Consider the following 17,676-nt stretch of genomic DNA (forward strand, 5'->3'; position numbering starts at 1 on the left):
TACATGGTATTAGGTTCCCTGTGGGGGTTAAACTATCCTTTTCCTGAGTTAAACTGAAATATTTTTTTGAAATTTTCGTGCAAATGTTGAAAGCTTTTTAACACATTACTTTATGATTGTACTAGGGTGCTGATATTTGGTAAAAGAGTCCCTATGGAGTTACACTATCCTTTCTTGGGGTGAAACTGACTGTAAAACAATATGAAAACGTCACAATAGACAATTTATACCTGTCACATTTTTCAAGGGAGACAACTCTCATTAGGATATGTTGTCAAAAAATTGAAGAAATATGTCCAAAAGCAATTACATTTGTGTTTAATATCTTCATTTAATCTACAACAGCATAGCTTGTCTCCCAAATGCATGAATTCACAAAACATAATCTGATCAAGTAAACAATATAAATATTATTAATGCAATTTGCGAAACCATTCCAATTAATATATTTTAATTATTTATTGACAAACATTTGCGAGACGAGCTATGCTGTTCTCCAACAGCTCTTGTTAATTTTAAAATGTCCATGTCTTGTTTATATTTGACTGCGACATCCTTTTATTATTTGCCTTCATTTGTTTTTACTTGTTGTTTACTATTCATTGTTCAACATAATGTTTGTTGACTATCATTGTATTTCAATTGTCTTTTCAGTTTTCATTATACATGAAAATTCTCAATTCCTTCATTAACATTTGTACGTATGTGTCAGATTTTCATCGGTATTCTCATTTGAACAGTTGTGTTAATGACAAAGAAGAGTAAATGAGGACATGATAATTTGCATAATTTCTTTCAATATCATTTTCTTTGTGATATGTATTTTGTATCCCTTCATTCCAGGTTTTTGAATTCCATAAAGTTAAATGTATTTTATTTTTCACGCTCACTGTAATAGACAAGGGTGGAAGTATTAGCAGACATGGTCGTATGGCTGGATAAGTACCGGAATTGTCTTCTTACAACAACTAATACTTTCATGAGCTAAGTGACTGTAGTGGTATTTATTGAAATTCAATCTAAATTCATACTTACCCGTATATTGTATACATATATTTTCCAGACTCGAGAATTACATAAGATTGGCCATAGAGAACAGGAAGTCCAGTTTGAGCGATACTTCGTGTATCAGTCGATGGACCTGAATCGTATTGAACAGAAGGTGGAGAGTCACAAGTACCGTAGTCTGGAGGAGTTTCTCTCTGACACACATCTCATATTCCACAACATATACCTCATATATGGGGGTAAGCAAATGTCACTTGCTACCATTCAAGGTCTTGGTAGTGAAGAAAAGGTTCAATTGTTAATTCAACCTCTGATGCCATGAACAGATTCATTTTTATGCATATTTTCTTTTTAACTTCAATTTCTAATAATCAAAATGACAGCCACTTTCTCTGAGAGCATTTTGGGGCTGATTATGTCATATCAAGTCAAAAATTACTTCCAAATTAACTGATTTTCTTTACAAAATTGTACCAAAAGGCTTTTTCCTAATCTTAAGTCCATGCAGATTTTGAAAATAAATTTGTTTAGGGTTTTCACAACTTCATGATAGTTAAACATCACAGGAATATTTCATATGCTGACTGTCAAAAAAGTGTTTATGTTAGATGGAGACACAGACAATCTCTGAATTAAAGATACAAAGCTTAAACAAATAGAAACCGAGAGAAAATTTAAAAAAGAATTACACATATCTACACCAAAAGTTGCAATATTTATAAAGAAGATTTGCTCTTATTTCAGATGAAGTTAAAGGTGGAATGACAGAACTTGCGAGGATTATGGCCAGAGATTGTAAATATGATGTAAGTAATATTTGTAGAAACATGTACATGGGACCACGATAGCTCAGTCGCTTAGAGTTCCGGCTACCCAATCTCAGGTGAGGGGGCCACGATAGCTCAGTCTGAGAGCGCCGGCTATGTAACCTCAGCTGAGGGGGCCAAGATAGCTCAGTCAGCTAGAATACCAGCCAAGTAACCTAAGGTGATGAGGGGGCCACAATAGCTCAGTCTGTTAGAGCGCTGGCTATGTAACCTCAAGTTAAGATCTGAGGTGTGGTTTGATGCTCCATAAATGTGTCGGTTAGTGTTTCTGGGGGAAGCTGAGAAACAGGCTAGTTTGTGCTGTCGTGTGTCCTTGGGCAAGACGCAGTGAAGTAGACATCAGCTAATACAAATATACCGTGCCTCAAAATGATCCTGGCTATTTATTGGCTATAAATTAATCCCAGCAAACAAACACATCATATACACTTACAAGGATTCAAAGGGTAAAGATGACCATAACAATGTCGTGCTGGGTGGATCAGCTTTAATCAAGTAGTTGACTAGTTTCGACACTGAGGCATGTCGTCATCAGAACAAATTAAAATACAAACATTCAGGTATAAGGTATAAAATGCCGTGCCTAGCCTAGTGACAATAACAACAAGGATTGTACGAAGAGCTGCGAGTGATTAGTACATCACATAATAAAATACTGACTTTCCATTGGCTGAACGGGTCCTGTGAGGTGATTGTATTGTGCCGCTCCTTCGGCCACTATCAAATTTGGTGCGAGTTTGAACATGAATCTATTGTGACGTCACTGTTACTGTGTGATTGATACAAGCGACAGAAATGGTCGATGCTGACAGGCCCTCCAGTGGTGAAATACTTAATTGAATATTGCAATTAACAGAGTAAAATGGTAGTGTGATGTACTATAAAAATCACTGCCTTCTTTTAGGGGCCGCTGTGGTCTGATAGTGTTGTCAAGGGATGGCATAGTACCTGAGCTGGAAATATAAATAAATTTTAAATTAGTGATAGGTAAAATATACATACAATGCACTTAAAACTGCACCATATACAGCTGTTTAGTCGCTCTGTGATCTAAAAATTAGGAAGTTTAGACAATACTTCCCCATCATGAAGTTTCCTATAAAAGTCATTCCAAAGATTAGAGGATTAAGTTCTTCAATAGGGGAGGTCTGCTGAGAGGGATTCTCAGACCCAAAGGGTTGAGCTTTTCTCACTAATTTGTAAAACAAAGAACAATTGTTTTCTAAATATGTTGGCTCAGTATTTTCAATGATTAACATAATATAATCTTAACTAATTTAAAAGTACCTTCAGATGAAAAGTTTTGATATTAGAAAGTACATTTGCAGTTTCTGATGTCAAAATTGCAGATAAAAGTTTTGCTTATAGTAAAAGTGAAAGGATAAAATATAGTAATAACAATTATGTTAATCAAGTTTCAAGAATTTGTGACTCTCCTCAATCAAATGTTTTTTGATCTGTTTCAGGTTGAAGAAATTAAACAGTGTCATAACTGTTACTATATGTCAAATGCCAAACCCAAAGATTGGTTCTGTGAGCCTTGTGTGAGTATAAAACATTAGGAGTATATTCACAGCAAAAATGTTCATTGGAGGAAAATTCATGAATAAATGTAACAAACCAAAATATTTTGATTCAGAATTATAGATGTTATGTGGACAATTCATGTGAGAATTTTTTTGCTTATATTGAATGAAACATGAATGCACATTTTCAAGAAGCTTTCTCTTACCCTGATCACTGGACATGTTTGTCCACACTTTTCTTGTTGCGAGTTATTTTCATATTTTGTCTGACCTAAGGGTTAAGACAAGGTGACTTATCAGTCATAAAAATCAGTGTATAACATCACATCTTCATTCTCTTCCCAACCCTTTGGGGAAGATTTAATTTGCCAAACATGACAACCCTTGACCCTTCAACTTAAAAATCTTCCAAACTTGACAACCCTTGACCCTACAACTTAAAAATCTTCCAAACTGGACAACCCATGACCCTACAACTTAAAAATCTTCCAAACTTAACAACCCTTGACCCTACAACTTAAAAATCTTCCAAACCTGACAACCCTTGACCCTACAACTTAAAAATCTTCCAAACTGGACGACCCTTGACCCTACAACTTAAAAATCTTCCAAACTTGACAACCCTTGACCCTACAACTTAAAAATCTTCCAAACTTAACAACCCTTGACCCTACAACTTAAAAATCTTCCAAACCTGACAACCCTTGACCCTACAACTTAAAAATCTTCCAAACATGACAACCCTTGACCCTACAACTTAAAAATCTTCCAAACTTGACAACCCCTGGTCCCACAACTTAAATATCTCCCTTCGTGGTTTGAGATCATACCATTTTACCATCAGAGAATGTAAAGGTTCTTTCAATCTGTAAATTACATCTTCAATTATATACATAGGATCCACCCCATGAGTTGGTGTATGCAAAGTTAAAGGGTTACAGCTACTGGCCTGCCAAGATCATCAGAAAGGAGGGAGAAAAATATGATGTACGGTTCTTTGGGGGGTTTCATCAAAGGTAAGTATAAAAATGTACTTTACCTACACACTGTGGGACCTAGACAATGTGGCGGATTTGACAGTGTGTTGGTAAAGTCAGTATTTTACAATACAGCACTATTTTCTATCACTGAAAATAGTACACTACATTGCATTTCTGTACAAAATAAAAATGTCTTATTCCGGAGAAGATAGGTTCCTGATAAAACAGGGTAAATTTACTTTGATAAGGTAGTGAATGTTACCGGTTCAGCTGGTGGATATGGTCGGATATTTCAGGATATTGTTTAAGTCAGTAAAGTCAGGTTTCAATGTATAAGTTTCCTTTGATACAGATGGAAAAAATATAGAAAAAAGTTTACAATACATTGTAGGACACTTAAATGTTTAATTAAACAAATAAGAGAGTAACATGTGATATATCTTTTTCAGAGCCTTGCTATCACCAGACCAAATAAAACCAATAACATCTAATGTTAAAAGCATCGTAACCAAGAGAACTGCTGGTTAGTATTGGACACACCATACAGGGTTTGATATTTGACAGGGCTTTGAAAAGGACTTGAATTTCATATTTTCCAAGAGAAGACATGCTGGACAAGTACTTTATTTAATGATTTACTTTTGAATCAGCTTTTTTTTTCTTCTTTTTTTTAATGAATTTCTCATTCTATCTCCTCTTAGCGAAAATTGTTATTGTTTTGGTGAAAAATTGGTCTTCTGTAATGATTAAGGTTGTTTCTTTTGTGGATATGGAGTTGAGTGATATTTCTTGGGTCCAAATAACCGCACATTAACCCCAGTGAAGGTCCGCAATTGGTCACTGTTTCAGCGAAAAAACAAATTCACATTTCAGTAAATCATTTTATTACCATATTTAATTTGATTAATTAAAGATGTAATTTAGCTGAGGAAGGAAATATTGAGAAAACTGGAGTCAGCTGAAAATGTCCTCTCCTTTCACAGGATTTATGAAAGCTTGTGAAGAGTTAAAGAAGCACCAGGTTCGTCTAGCTGAGCAGGTACAGGAAAATACAGAGGACGATGATGATGAGGAAGAAGATACAAAGGATGACGACCGATCAAGCAATGGTAGGATGGATGAAAGGATGGATGTAGAAGGAGAAGAGGAGGAAGAAGAGGATGTGAATGGACATGACAGTAGTAATTTGGAAGTGAGCTCCACAAGTCTTAGTCCGCCCAAGAGACGTCTCTGTCTCAAGGTAAATGTTTCCCTTGGAAATAGACCTTAAGTATACCAACCTCTCACTCACCAACATTAATTACTATATGAAGTTTGATCAAAATCTGTTTTAAATGAAGTCGGTAGAGCGATGTCAAAGATTTTCTATTGATTAGTACATCACATGACAAAATACTGGCTTACCACTGGCTACACCCATGGGTAATATGAGGAGATTGTGTTGCATTCTGAAACAAACACATTTGAGGTAATTTTTTAACAAATTGATAATTTCAGATGTTTCACTCATTTGTTTAATTAAAAAATTGTAAAAAAAAACATTTCAGGCTTCAACTCCTGAGGATGCTAACATTGTCACGTCCAGTGAGGATAAAATTAACATTCCAAAGGTTACCACGGCTACTGTCGCTGTCCAAACAACAAAAAGGGTGAGTTGTAAGGAAGGAATCATCAAAGAGATAAGAATGATGGCTTAATTTAAGGAAACTGAAAATTTAAATTATGCCCATTTTTTTCCAATTTGCCTCATTAGATTTTAATTACTTATTTGCAAAAAAAGGTAATAATTACATAACATGCTTGGGAGGGTGGAGCAAGTTTCGATCTAGAATTTGGAGATTTTTTAAAATTCTTAGTCTTGTCGAGGACTTTTTTTCAAATTTGGATCCTAGGTCTATTTCAAATGATACCATTGTTCCATTAAACGAATTAATTGTATGAACTGATGGAAATTGGTGAACTATCAGATCAAGAAAATTAATGAAAGAAGGAGAAATATGACATTGTAGACATGAATATTATTATTTTTATTGATTAAATGATGTTGCTTTGTACTCACTCTGCAACTTAATCCAGTATCTCTGAAACAAAGGTAATTCTGTAAATTAATTCAAAAGAGATTCAATATCTTTTCAAAAGCTTTGAAATTGTATGACTGGTACTTTTTTTCAGAACACAAAATCACAACATTGTCAAACAGACCGTCGTGTGGAAAGCCTGCCTTCCACTCCAGAGTCGGACCCCTTACCTACTCCCAAAACAGCTAACATAGTGTGTTCCCAAGCGCAAGGCTCCTCTAAGTGCTCCTGTGATGAAAAGTACAATAAAGTGTTCAATGATTTCAAGGAAAGACTTGACAAAGACCACAAAGAAGAAAAAGAGAAATTACTGAAAGAACAGTCTGATAGAGTAAGTAATGATAAAGAGAAGTCAATGTTTTTGTTTGTTTATAAGGTTTATCGCCCTATGAACAGCCAAGATTTTTTTAGGCTGGAAGTTCAAAATGTGATAAGCTTAATCACTTGATTAGTGAAAATCTCATTTCTCCTTTAATTAAAAAGCTGAGTTTGTGTATTCTATAAAATAGGCAGGCAGGAACAGACTGGTGAGTGTTACTGTCACATAAAAGTTTGTTGGGTTAGTTTTGCCAGAAATAATTTTATCAGGGTTTTAAAATTCTTGTTCAAGTGTGATTAGTCTAATCACCTCAGTGACGTTTTGAACAAATATTGAATATTTTACAGATACTGAAATCCTGAATAATTGAGGCAAATTGTCTAATTCAATGGCACAACTACAGCAGTTTAGGATTGTTCACAATCTCAGTTTCCTAAGAATGTACCTGAGGTAGCAGTGGTCTCCCTTAGCTTTCATTGTCCTCTAGAAATCAGTGAAAGAAAGGGAAGGGAAAGATTGCAGTCTTCCCTGCATTCAGGATAGAGCAATCTTTCTCTAAGTTATAAAATTATAGAATGACTAAATTCAGGAAAAATTGTTCCAAGTGTCCAGATTTTTTCCTCACACCCTTAAGGTTGAGAATGATCTTCCATATGAAGGGTTCAGAAAAAAACAAAATTTCTACATTGACTGCCAAGTGTCATTTCCATTTGATAAATATCTATGTCTGAGAAAAAAATGTTTCATTCTTGTGTAAGTTGTGTACACATTTTCTTGATATTGTTTTCTTTGGTGTGTCGATGGATGTCACCTTATTTCCATTGATAATTCAAGGCTGCGAGAGAATCTGCAGAGATGTTGTGATTGTAGAACAAACTCTCAGAAACAGTTAGAAGTTATGATAATATTTTATTGTTGTAGTCTTTGAAGACTGTATTTAACTTCTTTTAATTTCACAGTTACAGAAAGATTTTAACGAAGACAAACAGCTTGCTGTGTCCCGGGCAGTTACCAATATGCAGCGTGAGGTAGACCGTATGAAACGACAGACGGAAGAAAGATGTAAGCAAGAGTACATGGAGGAAATGAAGAAATTAGCCCAGAAACATAAAGAGGCAACGTCAATGACCAAGAAAAAACAATGGGTATGTACAGGAACTGATAACAAGTGTACCAAATATATGGCGTACGGCAAATATATACCAAATATATGTCACACTGCAAATATACACCAAATATATGTCACACTGCAAATATACACCAAATATATGTCACACTGTAAACATATGTCACACTGCAGTGGGACATATATTTCCTGTATATTTGCAGTGGGACATACATTTCGTGTACATTTGCAGTGCACCATATTTGGTGTATATTTGCAGTGTGACGTATACCAGATATTTGCTGTATATTTGCGGTGTGACATACAGTGGACCCGCAATAATCTGGACGCCGATAGTCCGGAAATCTCGCAGTCCGGGCGGAAATGCACAGGAACAGATTTCCGTAACATTATTTGTACTCACCAGTCCGGAAATTCGGATTCCGATTCTGGAACCCCATTTAGGGAACGTAACATACTTTTCATTAGTAAATTTCCCGCAATAATCCAGACAATTTTTTTCACCACATGGAGGGGAAAATATTGGGGCAAGTCACCCGTGTCGACAGCTGTACAGACTATCACTTGACACTGTGTGTAGTCATAGCGACCGCTGCCAGGTCATAGCCCCGGGTGTTTACCGGTGTTGCAATGTAGCTCTGTTTTTATAACAGTACATTGCTTTTCTTTACGACCTAAATGCTACATTATTAAAGGATTTTAAGCACAGTATAGACTGGTCTTGATTTTATCAACTTGACATACAATATCCATTATAGTTGTTTTACATACGGCAACTTTAAAAGGAACACATATTGCTATTTCATAGTTTGCAAGAATTCTTGCACTAACATACAGTACGTGATACGATAATTTATCAATCTCAAATACATGTAATAAATTTATGATCGGTAATTAACATCATTACCACTTTGAACACTAAGGGGGTTCGGTTACATTTGTATTTGGTAAAAAAGGTATCGGCTTGTAACACCATTACGTGTAACAAAAAATATTAAAATATTGTTTATTTTTTAGTTTCTACAAAATAAAACAAAACAAAAATCATATCAGAAACATAAGCATATTTATTATTTAAAAAGACTGCTAAATAGACGTGTTTATGAAATGGAAGTATGTCATTTAAACGTCCCACATTGTATATAGTCAAGGGTGATAACTCTTACACGACAATATTTTAGACCTGGTAGACGAAACTCGGAGGATCCACTGTATACTATTTATATGCAGTGTGACATATATTTACTATTTATATGCAGTGTGACATATATTTACTATTTATATGCAGTATGACATATATTTGCTATATATTTGCATTGTGACATGTACTTGCTGTATATTTACAGTGTGACATGTATTTGCTGTATATTTACAGTGTGACATATATTTGCTGTATATTTACAGTGTGACAATATTTGCTGTATATTTGCAGTGTGACATGTATTTGCTGTATATTTACAGTGTGACATATATTTGCTGTATATTTACAGTGTGACATGTATTTGCTGTATATTTACAGTGTGACATGTATTTGCTGTATATTTACAGTGTGACATGTATTTGCTGTATATTTACAGTGTGACATATATTTGCTGTATATTTGCATTGTGACATGTATTTGCTGTATATTTTCAGTGTTATAACTGTGAAGAGGAGGCCATGTACCACTGTTGCTGGAATACGTCCTACTGTAGTGTTAAATGTCAACAAGACCATTGGCACAAAGAACACAAGCGAGTCTGTCGACGGAAACGTTGACACACTCCATCATCTAAGGCCTAAAAACCTCCACATGTACAGTCATCACATGCTACGGTCATCACTCATCACGGCCATCCTCACTCCTGACATCAGGGTCATCTCAGGACATTATAAATTATCACTAACTGGGAGATAGTAACAAATATTGAACTGTCTCTTTCTCATAAAGAAAATTATATATATACATATATTTTTTTTTTCCACAAAAAGTTGATATAGTGAAGTATTTCTCTCATTGAATTCACACATTTAGAATTGCCGGTCAATTTGCGAGTTTTTTAGATAATTTATCAGACTCTCCCCTCCTGCATCACAATTAAAGTTATTATTAATATAGTAGAATTAATTCTGACTGTTAATAATGTAATTGACAAGACACAAATTTGCCATGCATATCTGTATAAGAAATCTTAAGTGATTTGTTTATTTTTAGTAGAAACTAGCCATCAGTGATGAGTTTTCATTGTGAAATTAGATAATAGAAAAACATGTACTTGAAGTACCAGATTTATCACTTTGTCTCAGTCTTTTTCAACAAAGTCATTTGTTATATCATTTTCATCCTCATTATAGATTTTTGTAGTACCATTAAATTGAGACCTGCTGTTTTTTATAATGTTCCTGTTTGGAGTTTTTTTTCAGGATTTATCATTGAAAAAAAAACTAAAACAAATAACATTATGGAATAAACAGTCAACATATCATGTATTTCTGTTTGTAGTTCATCGCAAAATAATTCAGGATTTGTTTTATAGATCTGACATATGCTTCATTATGTTTCAAGTATTTGCCCATGTTCCTGTGATAGTTTTCTATGGCCGAATCTCGTTAATCTGAACAACATCTATTTCTGGTCATAAATTCTAAAAGAGAAAATGCCACTGTCATATATAAAAAAAAGATAAAAAATTCTGAGATTGTGACAGACTTGTGAAAAATGCTTTATAAAGAATATCTGAGAAATAGCTGTATTTGATACTTGATTGAGAATGTATATCCTGCATAACTTAACAAGATGTTTGGCATAAATAATGGTTTTAGATCAATTCCAGTTAAATATTTACCCAATGGAAGCACACTTTGATTAATCATTAAAAATCAGAAATAATATACTATAATATAATATTATATTATATTAAAAAAATATTTACCCAATGGAAGCACACAAAGTTGGTCAAACAGAAACTACTGAGAGAAGTTATTTAAATCAAACAGTAGCATGTGACCAGCTACATTTACCCAGCATCCACCATTCATAGAATTTCCTTGCTTCTGATTTCTCCTGCTGGTTATATATCTTACTGGAATAGTCCCTAGGGAACTGTGTATGTATTTCTATTGGGAAAGATGGTCATTCTGGAAATGGAAGATTATTGCTAAAGGAGTGCATCATGTTTAAATTAATCTACCATGTAAATGATACATTTTCAAAACTGTATCTTTAATGTTTAGAAATATCATCCTATGCTATTAGCTAAATATCTGAGGCCATTTTCTGCTAGTATGATTCCAGGTGTTCTGAATACATCAAGTCATTTTGAAGTAAAGGGTAGGAATCAATTACACATAATTTTAAGTCTTTTATGTTTAAAAAAAGAATGTCCTGGCCATAGAGGTGTTAGGATATTTAGATTTAGGGGCCAAGTATGTGATGCATCATCAGTCATGTGTAAATATTTATAATTATTTGTTACCTACACTACTACAATGGAACCTTGTGATTCTGGACTCCCAAGCTTTTCTTTCAAATGGTCCGAGTGACAAATAATCATTGTTTGGTGTTTTTTTTTAATTGGAATTCAATATTTGTAATTTCTGGAAATTTGTTGGGAATCCAAAAATGTCCATATTAAAGAGGTTCTGCTGTAGTTGTATATGTATATGTTTGTAAAGCCAGGCAAATCATCTCATCTGTAGTATATATATATACAATATTTGTAAAAATAATTCTACTTTCTGTTTTAACTCTTGATTTGGTATTTAATTTTTTTGAGATTGTGACATAAGATACGTGATTTTTGCAATTATAACCTCTGTTATGTCAGGAAAACACACCAAAAAAATTGAATGGTTTACACAAAATATTTCTCGGTCCATAATGCATAATTTGTGTATTTATTAATTCACTGTAAAAAGTCTTTCATTAGATACCAGTAACTACAAAGAACTAAACATTTTTACAAGGCATGCATATGAAATGATTTTTAGAACAGGCTGTGGTTTCAATAAGGTTTTCTTTTATTTTCCTTGAACAACTTTGTGAAGTTATAAAAAAGAGGTAACATTTGTTGAAATATGATATATCATTCATAAATTCATAAATTTTGGAAACCAAATTTCGTGTCAGAACTAGAGTGTAGTATCACCTTTGTATATTTTATGAGCTAAGTGTAAATTTTGATAAATTTTATTTCATATTTTTAAATTTATCAGTAAATATCATTGTCAGTGTTAAAGTATATATGTTATGCTCTTTCATTCACTGGCCCATAGGGAAATCACCTGTTGTGTGTGTACATGATATTGATACTTTTTTCATGAGTGTGATTATTATAGGTATATTAAATATATAGATATATATATAAAAACTGATGTTGAGCATTGTTTTTCGTTTAGTTTAATGCTGCCGGTGTTGATAATGAAGATGAACCAGATCTAGTCACCAAGATTTTTTAACCATATTATAGAATTCATCATTCATCTACCCAGATACACATTATGTTGTGAGGCAATGCCTTGTTACAAACACTATGGTAGCTAACATTCATTTCAAAACCAGATTAATTTGACTATGTGCTTCTGTCGTGTTATACTGTTAAAGAGACAGACCAGATCCTGTGTTGTTCACAAAATTAAGTGATGTGTTCTTAGACTAGTTCAATTTCAATTCCCGATGCGACTCCGAGCAAATACTGAATACTTAGCCTTTAATTTTCTAAATTGTTTACACATGAGAAGTTGACCCTTTAAAAGAAAAAAATGAACTAATATTGGTGGAGAGTGCAGTGTACATGTATATTTAAACAGTTGTAATTTCCTTCTAGAAGTGACACATTAACAACCAAAAATTTCAGGGAACACCGAGTTTAATCCTTTTGCATTGCTGAGATGTATCTTTCTAAGCTTTCCTTCAAATTTTGGTAATTTCATATTCATAGGTTTTAAAACTCCAATGAAAAAATCATATAATGAAATAGCCATATACTTTGTAAATTTTATGAGCAGTTATCGACCATATGTTGGTGATACATGTATTTGAACTTATTTAGTAACAACTACTACAGGAGAAAATAGATTGCCATCAAATGCTCAGAGATTGCATGTTGGTGATTGAAAAATATTCATCAGCTCTTATTCTCACGGTAAAAATAACTTTCAAATTACCCCATTGTATAGTTTTAATGGGTGCCCACTATCTATTTTTTTTTTTTTTAATTGATAACAAATTGTGTTTATGCATAGAAATAGTTTTAACATGTTATTTCAAGCAATCTTATCAAGCTTTCTTAATGATTTTTATATAATCCCATTCAGTTGGGCTGCAAGCTTAAAATAAGAGCATATATTTTGTTTGTGTGTGGAGTAGGATAGAGAAACACTGTCAAATTCAAGGGTTGTAAGGTTTTATCTTGATTTAATATTTTCAGAACAATATTCAGTCATTACAATTTTAACATAATGGTCTGTTTAAACAGAATATAATGTCTTTCTATGACAACTTAATGCAGCTGCTTGGTTTAGGCTCAAATCTGATGTAAGAATTTATGAAGATTTCAGAATAATCAAATTCGAAAATACTTTTATCTTTGAAATTATGAAGTGTTCCTGAAAATCACGTTTAAGACATGTATTAAGAAATGCTATATTTAAAATAAAGCTCTGTCTTTAAACCAGAAATAATTCATAACTTCTGGGTAACAGTAATAGTAAATATCGTGTGTAAAGGAAGTAGCTATGGAGATGATATTAGATTTGATTGTGGTTACATCGGACGTTTTATTGACGTTTAGTTACCCTGTGTTCTGTTAAGTTTTCTTTTTTTTTAAGTTCTCATTCTTTGTTACTTCATTTCTCTTTTTCATATTCTGACAAGCCAACAATAAGCTTAAAATGATGTTTAAGTGAATATATTTTAATATTAAATTGTTTCATAGTACTTGTCAAAAGTTTATTGCGCTGTATTTAATAACATTTTTTAGAATGGAGTAAAAGTGACATCCTGTGTTTGGATAATAGAGATATTTTATTTATTTTACATTGTTGAATTTTCCATTCAAAAGTTAAATTTGCTCTTGTAAAATCGTGTATTTTAGATATTTGCTTCTTAAACAGCTATAAATATTACATCTGTGTTAGAGGTCACTTGTAATAAGTCTGTCGGGTAACTTGATGTAAGTCTGGCCTGTCACTTGTAATAAGTCTGGCAGGTCACTTGTAATAAGCCTGGCCGGCCACATGTAATAAGTCTGGTAGGTCTCTTGTAATAAGCCTGGCCGGTAAGATGTGATAAGTCTGGCCGGTCACTTGTAATAAGTCTGGCTGGTCATATGTGATAAGTCTGGCTGGTCACATGTGATAAGTCTGGCCGGCCACATGTGATAAGTCTGGTAGGTCACTTGTAATAAGTCTGGCTGGTCACATGTGATAAGTCTGGCAGGTCACTTGTCATAAGTCTGGCTGGTCACATGTGATAAGTCTGGCAGGTCGCTTGTAATAAGTCTGGCAGGTCACTTGTAATAAGTCTGGCAGGTCACTTGTCATAAGTCTGGCTGGTCACATGTGATAAGTCTGGCCGGTCACTTGTCATAAGTCTGGCCGGGCACTTGTAATAAGTCTGGCTGGTCACATTTGATAAGTCTGGCCGGTAAGATGTGATAAGTCTGGCCGGTCACTTGTAATAAGTCTGGTAGGTCACTTGTAATAAGTCTGGCCGGTCACTTGTAATACGTCTGGCAGGTCACTTGTGATAAGTCTGGCTGGTCACATGTGATAAGCCTGGCAGGTCACTTGTAATAAGTCTGGCAGGTCACATGTGATAAGTCTGGCCGGTCACATGTGATAAGTCTGGCCGGCCACATGTGATAAGTCTGGTAGGTCACTTGTAATAAGTCTGGCTGGTCACATGTGATAAGTCTGGCAGGTCACTTGTCATAAGTCTGGCTGGTCACATGTAATAAATCTGGCAGGTCACATGTAATAAGTCTGGCAGGTCACTTGTAATAAGTCTGACAGGTCACTTGTGATAAGTCTGGCCGGTCACTTGTAATAAGTCTGGCTGGTAGATTAGCAAGGGAGTATAATGTCCCCTATAATGTACCTGTGACTATAAATGTGCCATATTTTCCAAATGGGATTCCGTTATAATTTTAAATCCTATTGATAATGACAGTTAACTTATCACACAGTATGGGCTTATTGCTGCAATATTGCTATCGCCAGTGAGATTTTAGCTTTTCTAATTGATTTATATCTTTGCTGTCATTTATCAGTTATTTAAAGGTCTCTCAAATTAGTGAAAACTATAATTTGTCAATGTTGGGACTCTGGTGATAATTGTTTCTTTTAAAATTCATGGATTTTATCATGGACAGAAGGTGCATATTACAAAAATAACATGTATGTCACTACCAAATTTATTTTAATTGGCTTGCTTTTGTAGCTATGTCATTTGAAATTGAAAAATAATTTTTTGAATAACGAAAAAAAAGTCAGCATCTGTGCATGATGTTGTAGAACACTAATGATATTGTAATGAGTATAAGGGCAAGAGAAGTCATTCAAATCATGTGGACAATTATATGAATTAAGTCTTACAGTAGATAGGTTTCACAATATTTTATTTAAAAATAGTTTTTAATATATATGCGCAAATGTTCTTTGATTTGATAAGAATATTTTATGTTGTACATGTATAAAAAATCAAACACTAGTAAGTTATAAAAACATCCAGTATTCCAGTAATACTGAAGATTAAAACATTCAGAATAACAGCCTTCTGGCTCCCTACGGTGCATTGTAATCATTCCAGAGACTTGCTAAAAAGAAAACTATTAAAGTGTTATAGTATAACATTTTCCTGGAAATAAATTTGGTATGCTTATATCAATTATCATCATCATCATCCCTGAAAAAGTTGATTGATATATTGAAATCTAAGCTTGATTTTGGTTTATGTCCGAGTTGTTATTTTATATTTCTAGTTCCTCTAGCTTGCTATCGTAAATAGAAGCAGTATATGTATATATGACTATGATATCAATTTATTAATTTTTTTTTGTTTTTTTTGTAATGAACAAGAAAATATCATGCATTGATGTAATGAAAAGGACAAAAATTTAAGTAAGATATTTTTTAATTTGAATATATGCAAAGATGCAAAAATAACATTTATGCTGAATTCTTTATGTTACTTGTATGATATTATTCAGAATTTTATGAATTATGCTGGTGTAAATCTTGGAATTAAATTGATTTAACATAATGTAAGATGAGTTTGATCTTCGTCTTTCATGGTATTTGAATCAATATTTGCATATTGCAGGTGTCCCTGGACTGATATTTCAGTATGAGAGCAGATTTCGGTTTCATTAAGGAATTCCTTAAATTGTCCATAGGATTGAAGCAAAAAATAGAGATAAATTAATGAATTGAAACCAGAGCCAACACATCATGACCTACTACTGTTGGTTTGTAAGCAATAAAATAAAGGAAATTAACTGGTATTAGCAGTTTACAAGAAGTTGATAGGAAATCAAACTAAGTGAAGAGTAACCTGATTAAGATGTGTCATTATAATGTATACACCTTCCATATAAATTTGGTTATTATCCACCCAGAAATATTGAAATCGGAGCACTAACCAGAAATTGGTAGAGCATTTGGTTACATCACATCAAATGTTGAATCGAGAGTGCTAAAAATGTTGATAGGTAAACATAGTAAAGGGCAGTTATTCCCATAATCATCACCCGAGAGTGCTCTTTTACGAGCTTTTCAATGTATCGTCAATGAAGTCCATTAATAAATGTTGAATTGAGGGCGCCAACAAGAAAGGTGATAATAGGCAAGATCTAAGTCAAGGGAAATAACTCTTACAAAAAAGTTCTAGACAATTTTTGTTTTTGATAGAACAGGGGAAGGGGACGATCGGGAAAAGACAATGTAATGTGAAATAAAATAATAGAACAAAGTAGTGTCGGCATTTATTTCAAAAAAAACTTTGAATCCACGATAATCTACAAAATGTCTCCAGGTCAGGTGAAAACATTTAGTCAATCTGCAGTACAATGTATTACACTCGAGGCACACATTCCATTGAGTCTTTGAAATACTCGCACATTAATACACACTGTCAGTGATATTAGGGACGTCATGCAGCTGTTCCATAATTCTATGAATTGACTCGCCAGTGATGTTAGGGACATCATACAGCTGTTTCGTTCCTAGGGGCATCGTACAACTGTTTCGTTCTGTGACTTGACTCGTCAGTGATGTTAGAGACGTCATACAGCTGTTTCGTTCTTCTAGGCCTCGTCAACGATATTAGGAACATAATACAGCTATTTCGTTTTTCTTGGCATTGTCAGTGATATAAGGGACACCATACAGCTATTTCGTTTTTCTAGGCCTCGTCAGTGATATAAGGGACATCATACAGCTATTTCGACATTCTAGGACTCGTCAGTGATGTTAGCAACATCATACAGCTGTTTCGTCCTTCTAGAACTTGTCAGTGGTGCTAAGGGACTAGCGAGAGAAACGTGTGGAAAGAAATGCCAAAATCTAGATTTGATGAATTCCATAATTCTATATTTTGAGCACTGTCATTAAAACACGCAATCTACAGCATGGTTACGACATTTGTGGACAAAAGTTCTCACCAGTTTTAGGAATGCCAAGAATACAAGCACAGCAAAATTACAGAGAGAGAGAACAAAATGTGAATCAGCTTGGTATGGCATAAAGATGGAGTTTTTTTACAGGAGCACGCAAGTCTCCAGTCGAATAGGACAGCCTTAGTTTGAAGGATGTTAACCCTGAATATCGCCTAC

The 17,676-nt window shown here is 33.9% G+C and overlaps 1 protein-coding gene across 5 annotated transcripts in view; it reads left to right on the forward strand.

Annotated features, from left to right (window-relative positions):
* Positions 1 to 16,111, forward strand: part of LOC117343149 (zinc finger MYND domain-containing protein 11-like) — a 32,336-nt gene extending 16,225 nt beyond the window's left edge. For 4 of the 5 annotated variants that reach the window (XM_033905471.1, XM_033905473.1, XM_033905469.1 and 1 more), the window contains 10 exons: positions 1,064 to 1,247; positions 1,753 to 1,814; positions 3,302 to 3,379; positions 4,259 to 4,377; positions 4,791 to 4,864; positions 5,325 to 5,581; positions 5,889 to 5,990; positions 6,514 to 6,750; positions 7,698 to 7,883; positions 9,500 to 9,702. In XM_033905471.1, the coding sequence (XP_033761362.1) occupies positions 1,064 to 1,247; positions 1,753 to 1,814; positions 3,302 to 3,379; positions 4,259 to 4,377; positions 4,791 to 4,864; positions 5,325 to 5,581; positions 5,889 to 5,990; positions 6,514 to 6,750; positions 7,698 to 7,883; positions 9,500 to 9,622 (1,422 nt within the window). In that variant the 3' untranslated portion in view covers positions 9,623 to 9,702. Of the gene's footprint in view, positions 1 to 1,063; positions 1,248 to 1,752; positions 1,815 to 3,301; positions 3,380 to 4,258; positions 4,378 to 4,790; positions 4,865 to 5,324; positions 5,582 to 5,888; positions 5,991 to 6,513; positions 6,751 to 7,697; positions 7,884 to 9,499 lie in introns of all 5 variants that reach the window. The other variant, XM_033905468.1, reaches the window with a different exon arrangement.
* The last annotated feature ends 1,565 nt before the right edge of the window (positions 16,112 to 17,676 follow it).

The sequence above is a fragment of the Pecten maximus genome, chromosome 15 (genome assembly GCF_902652985.1).
Source record: "Pecten maximus chromosome 15, xPecMax1.1, whole genome shotgun sequence".
Classification (NCBI taxonomy): Eukaryota; Metazoa; Mollusca; class Bivalvia; order Pectinida; family Pectinidae; genus Pecten; species Pecten maximus.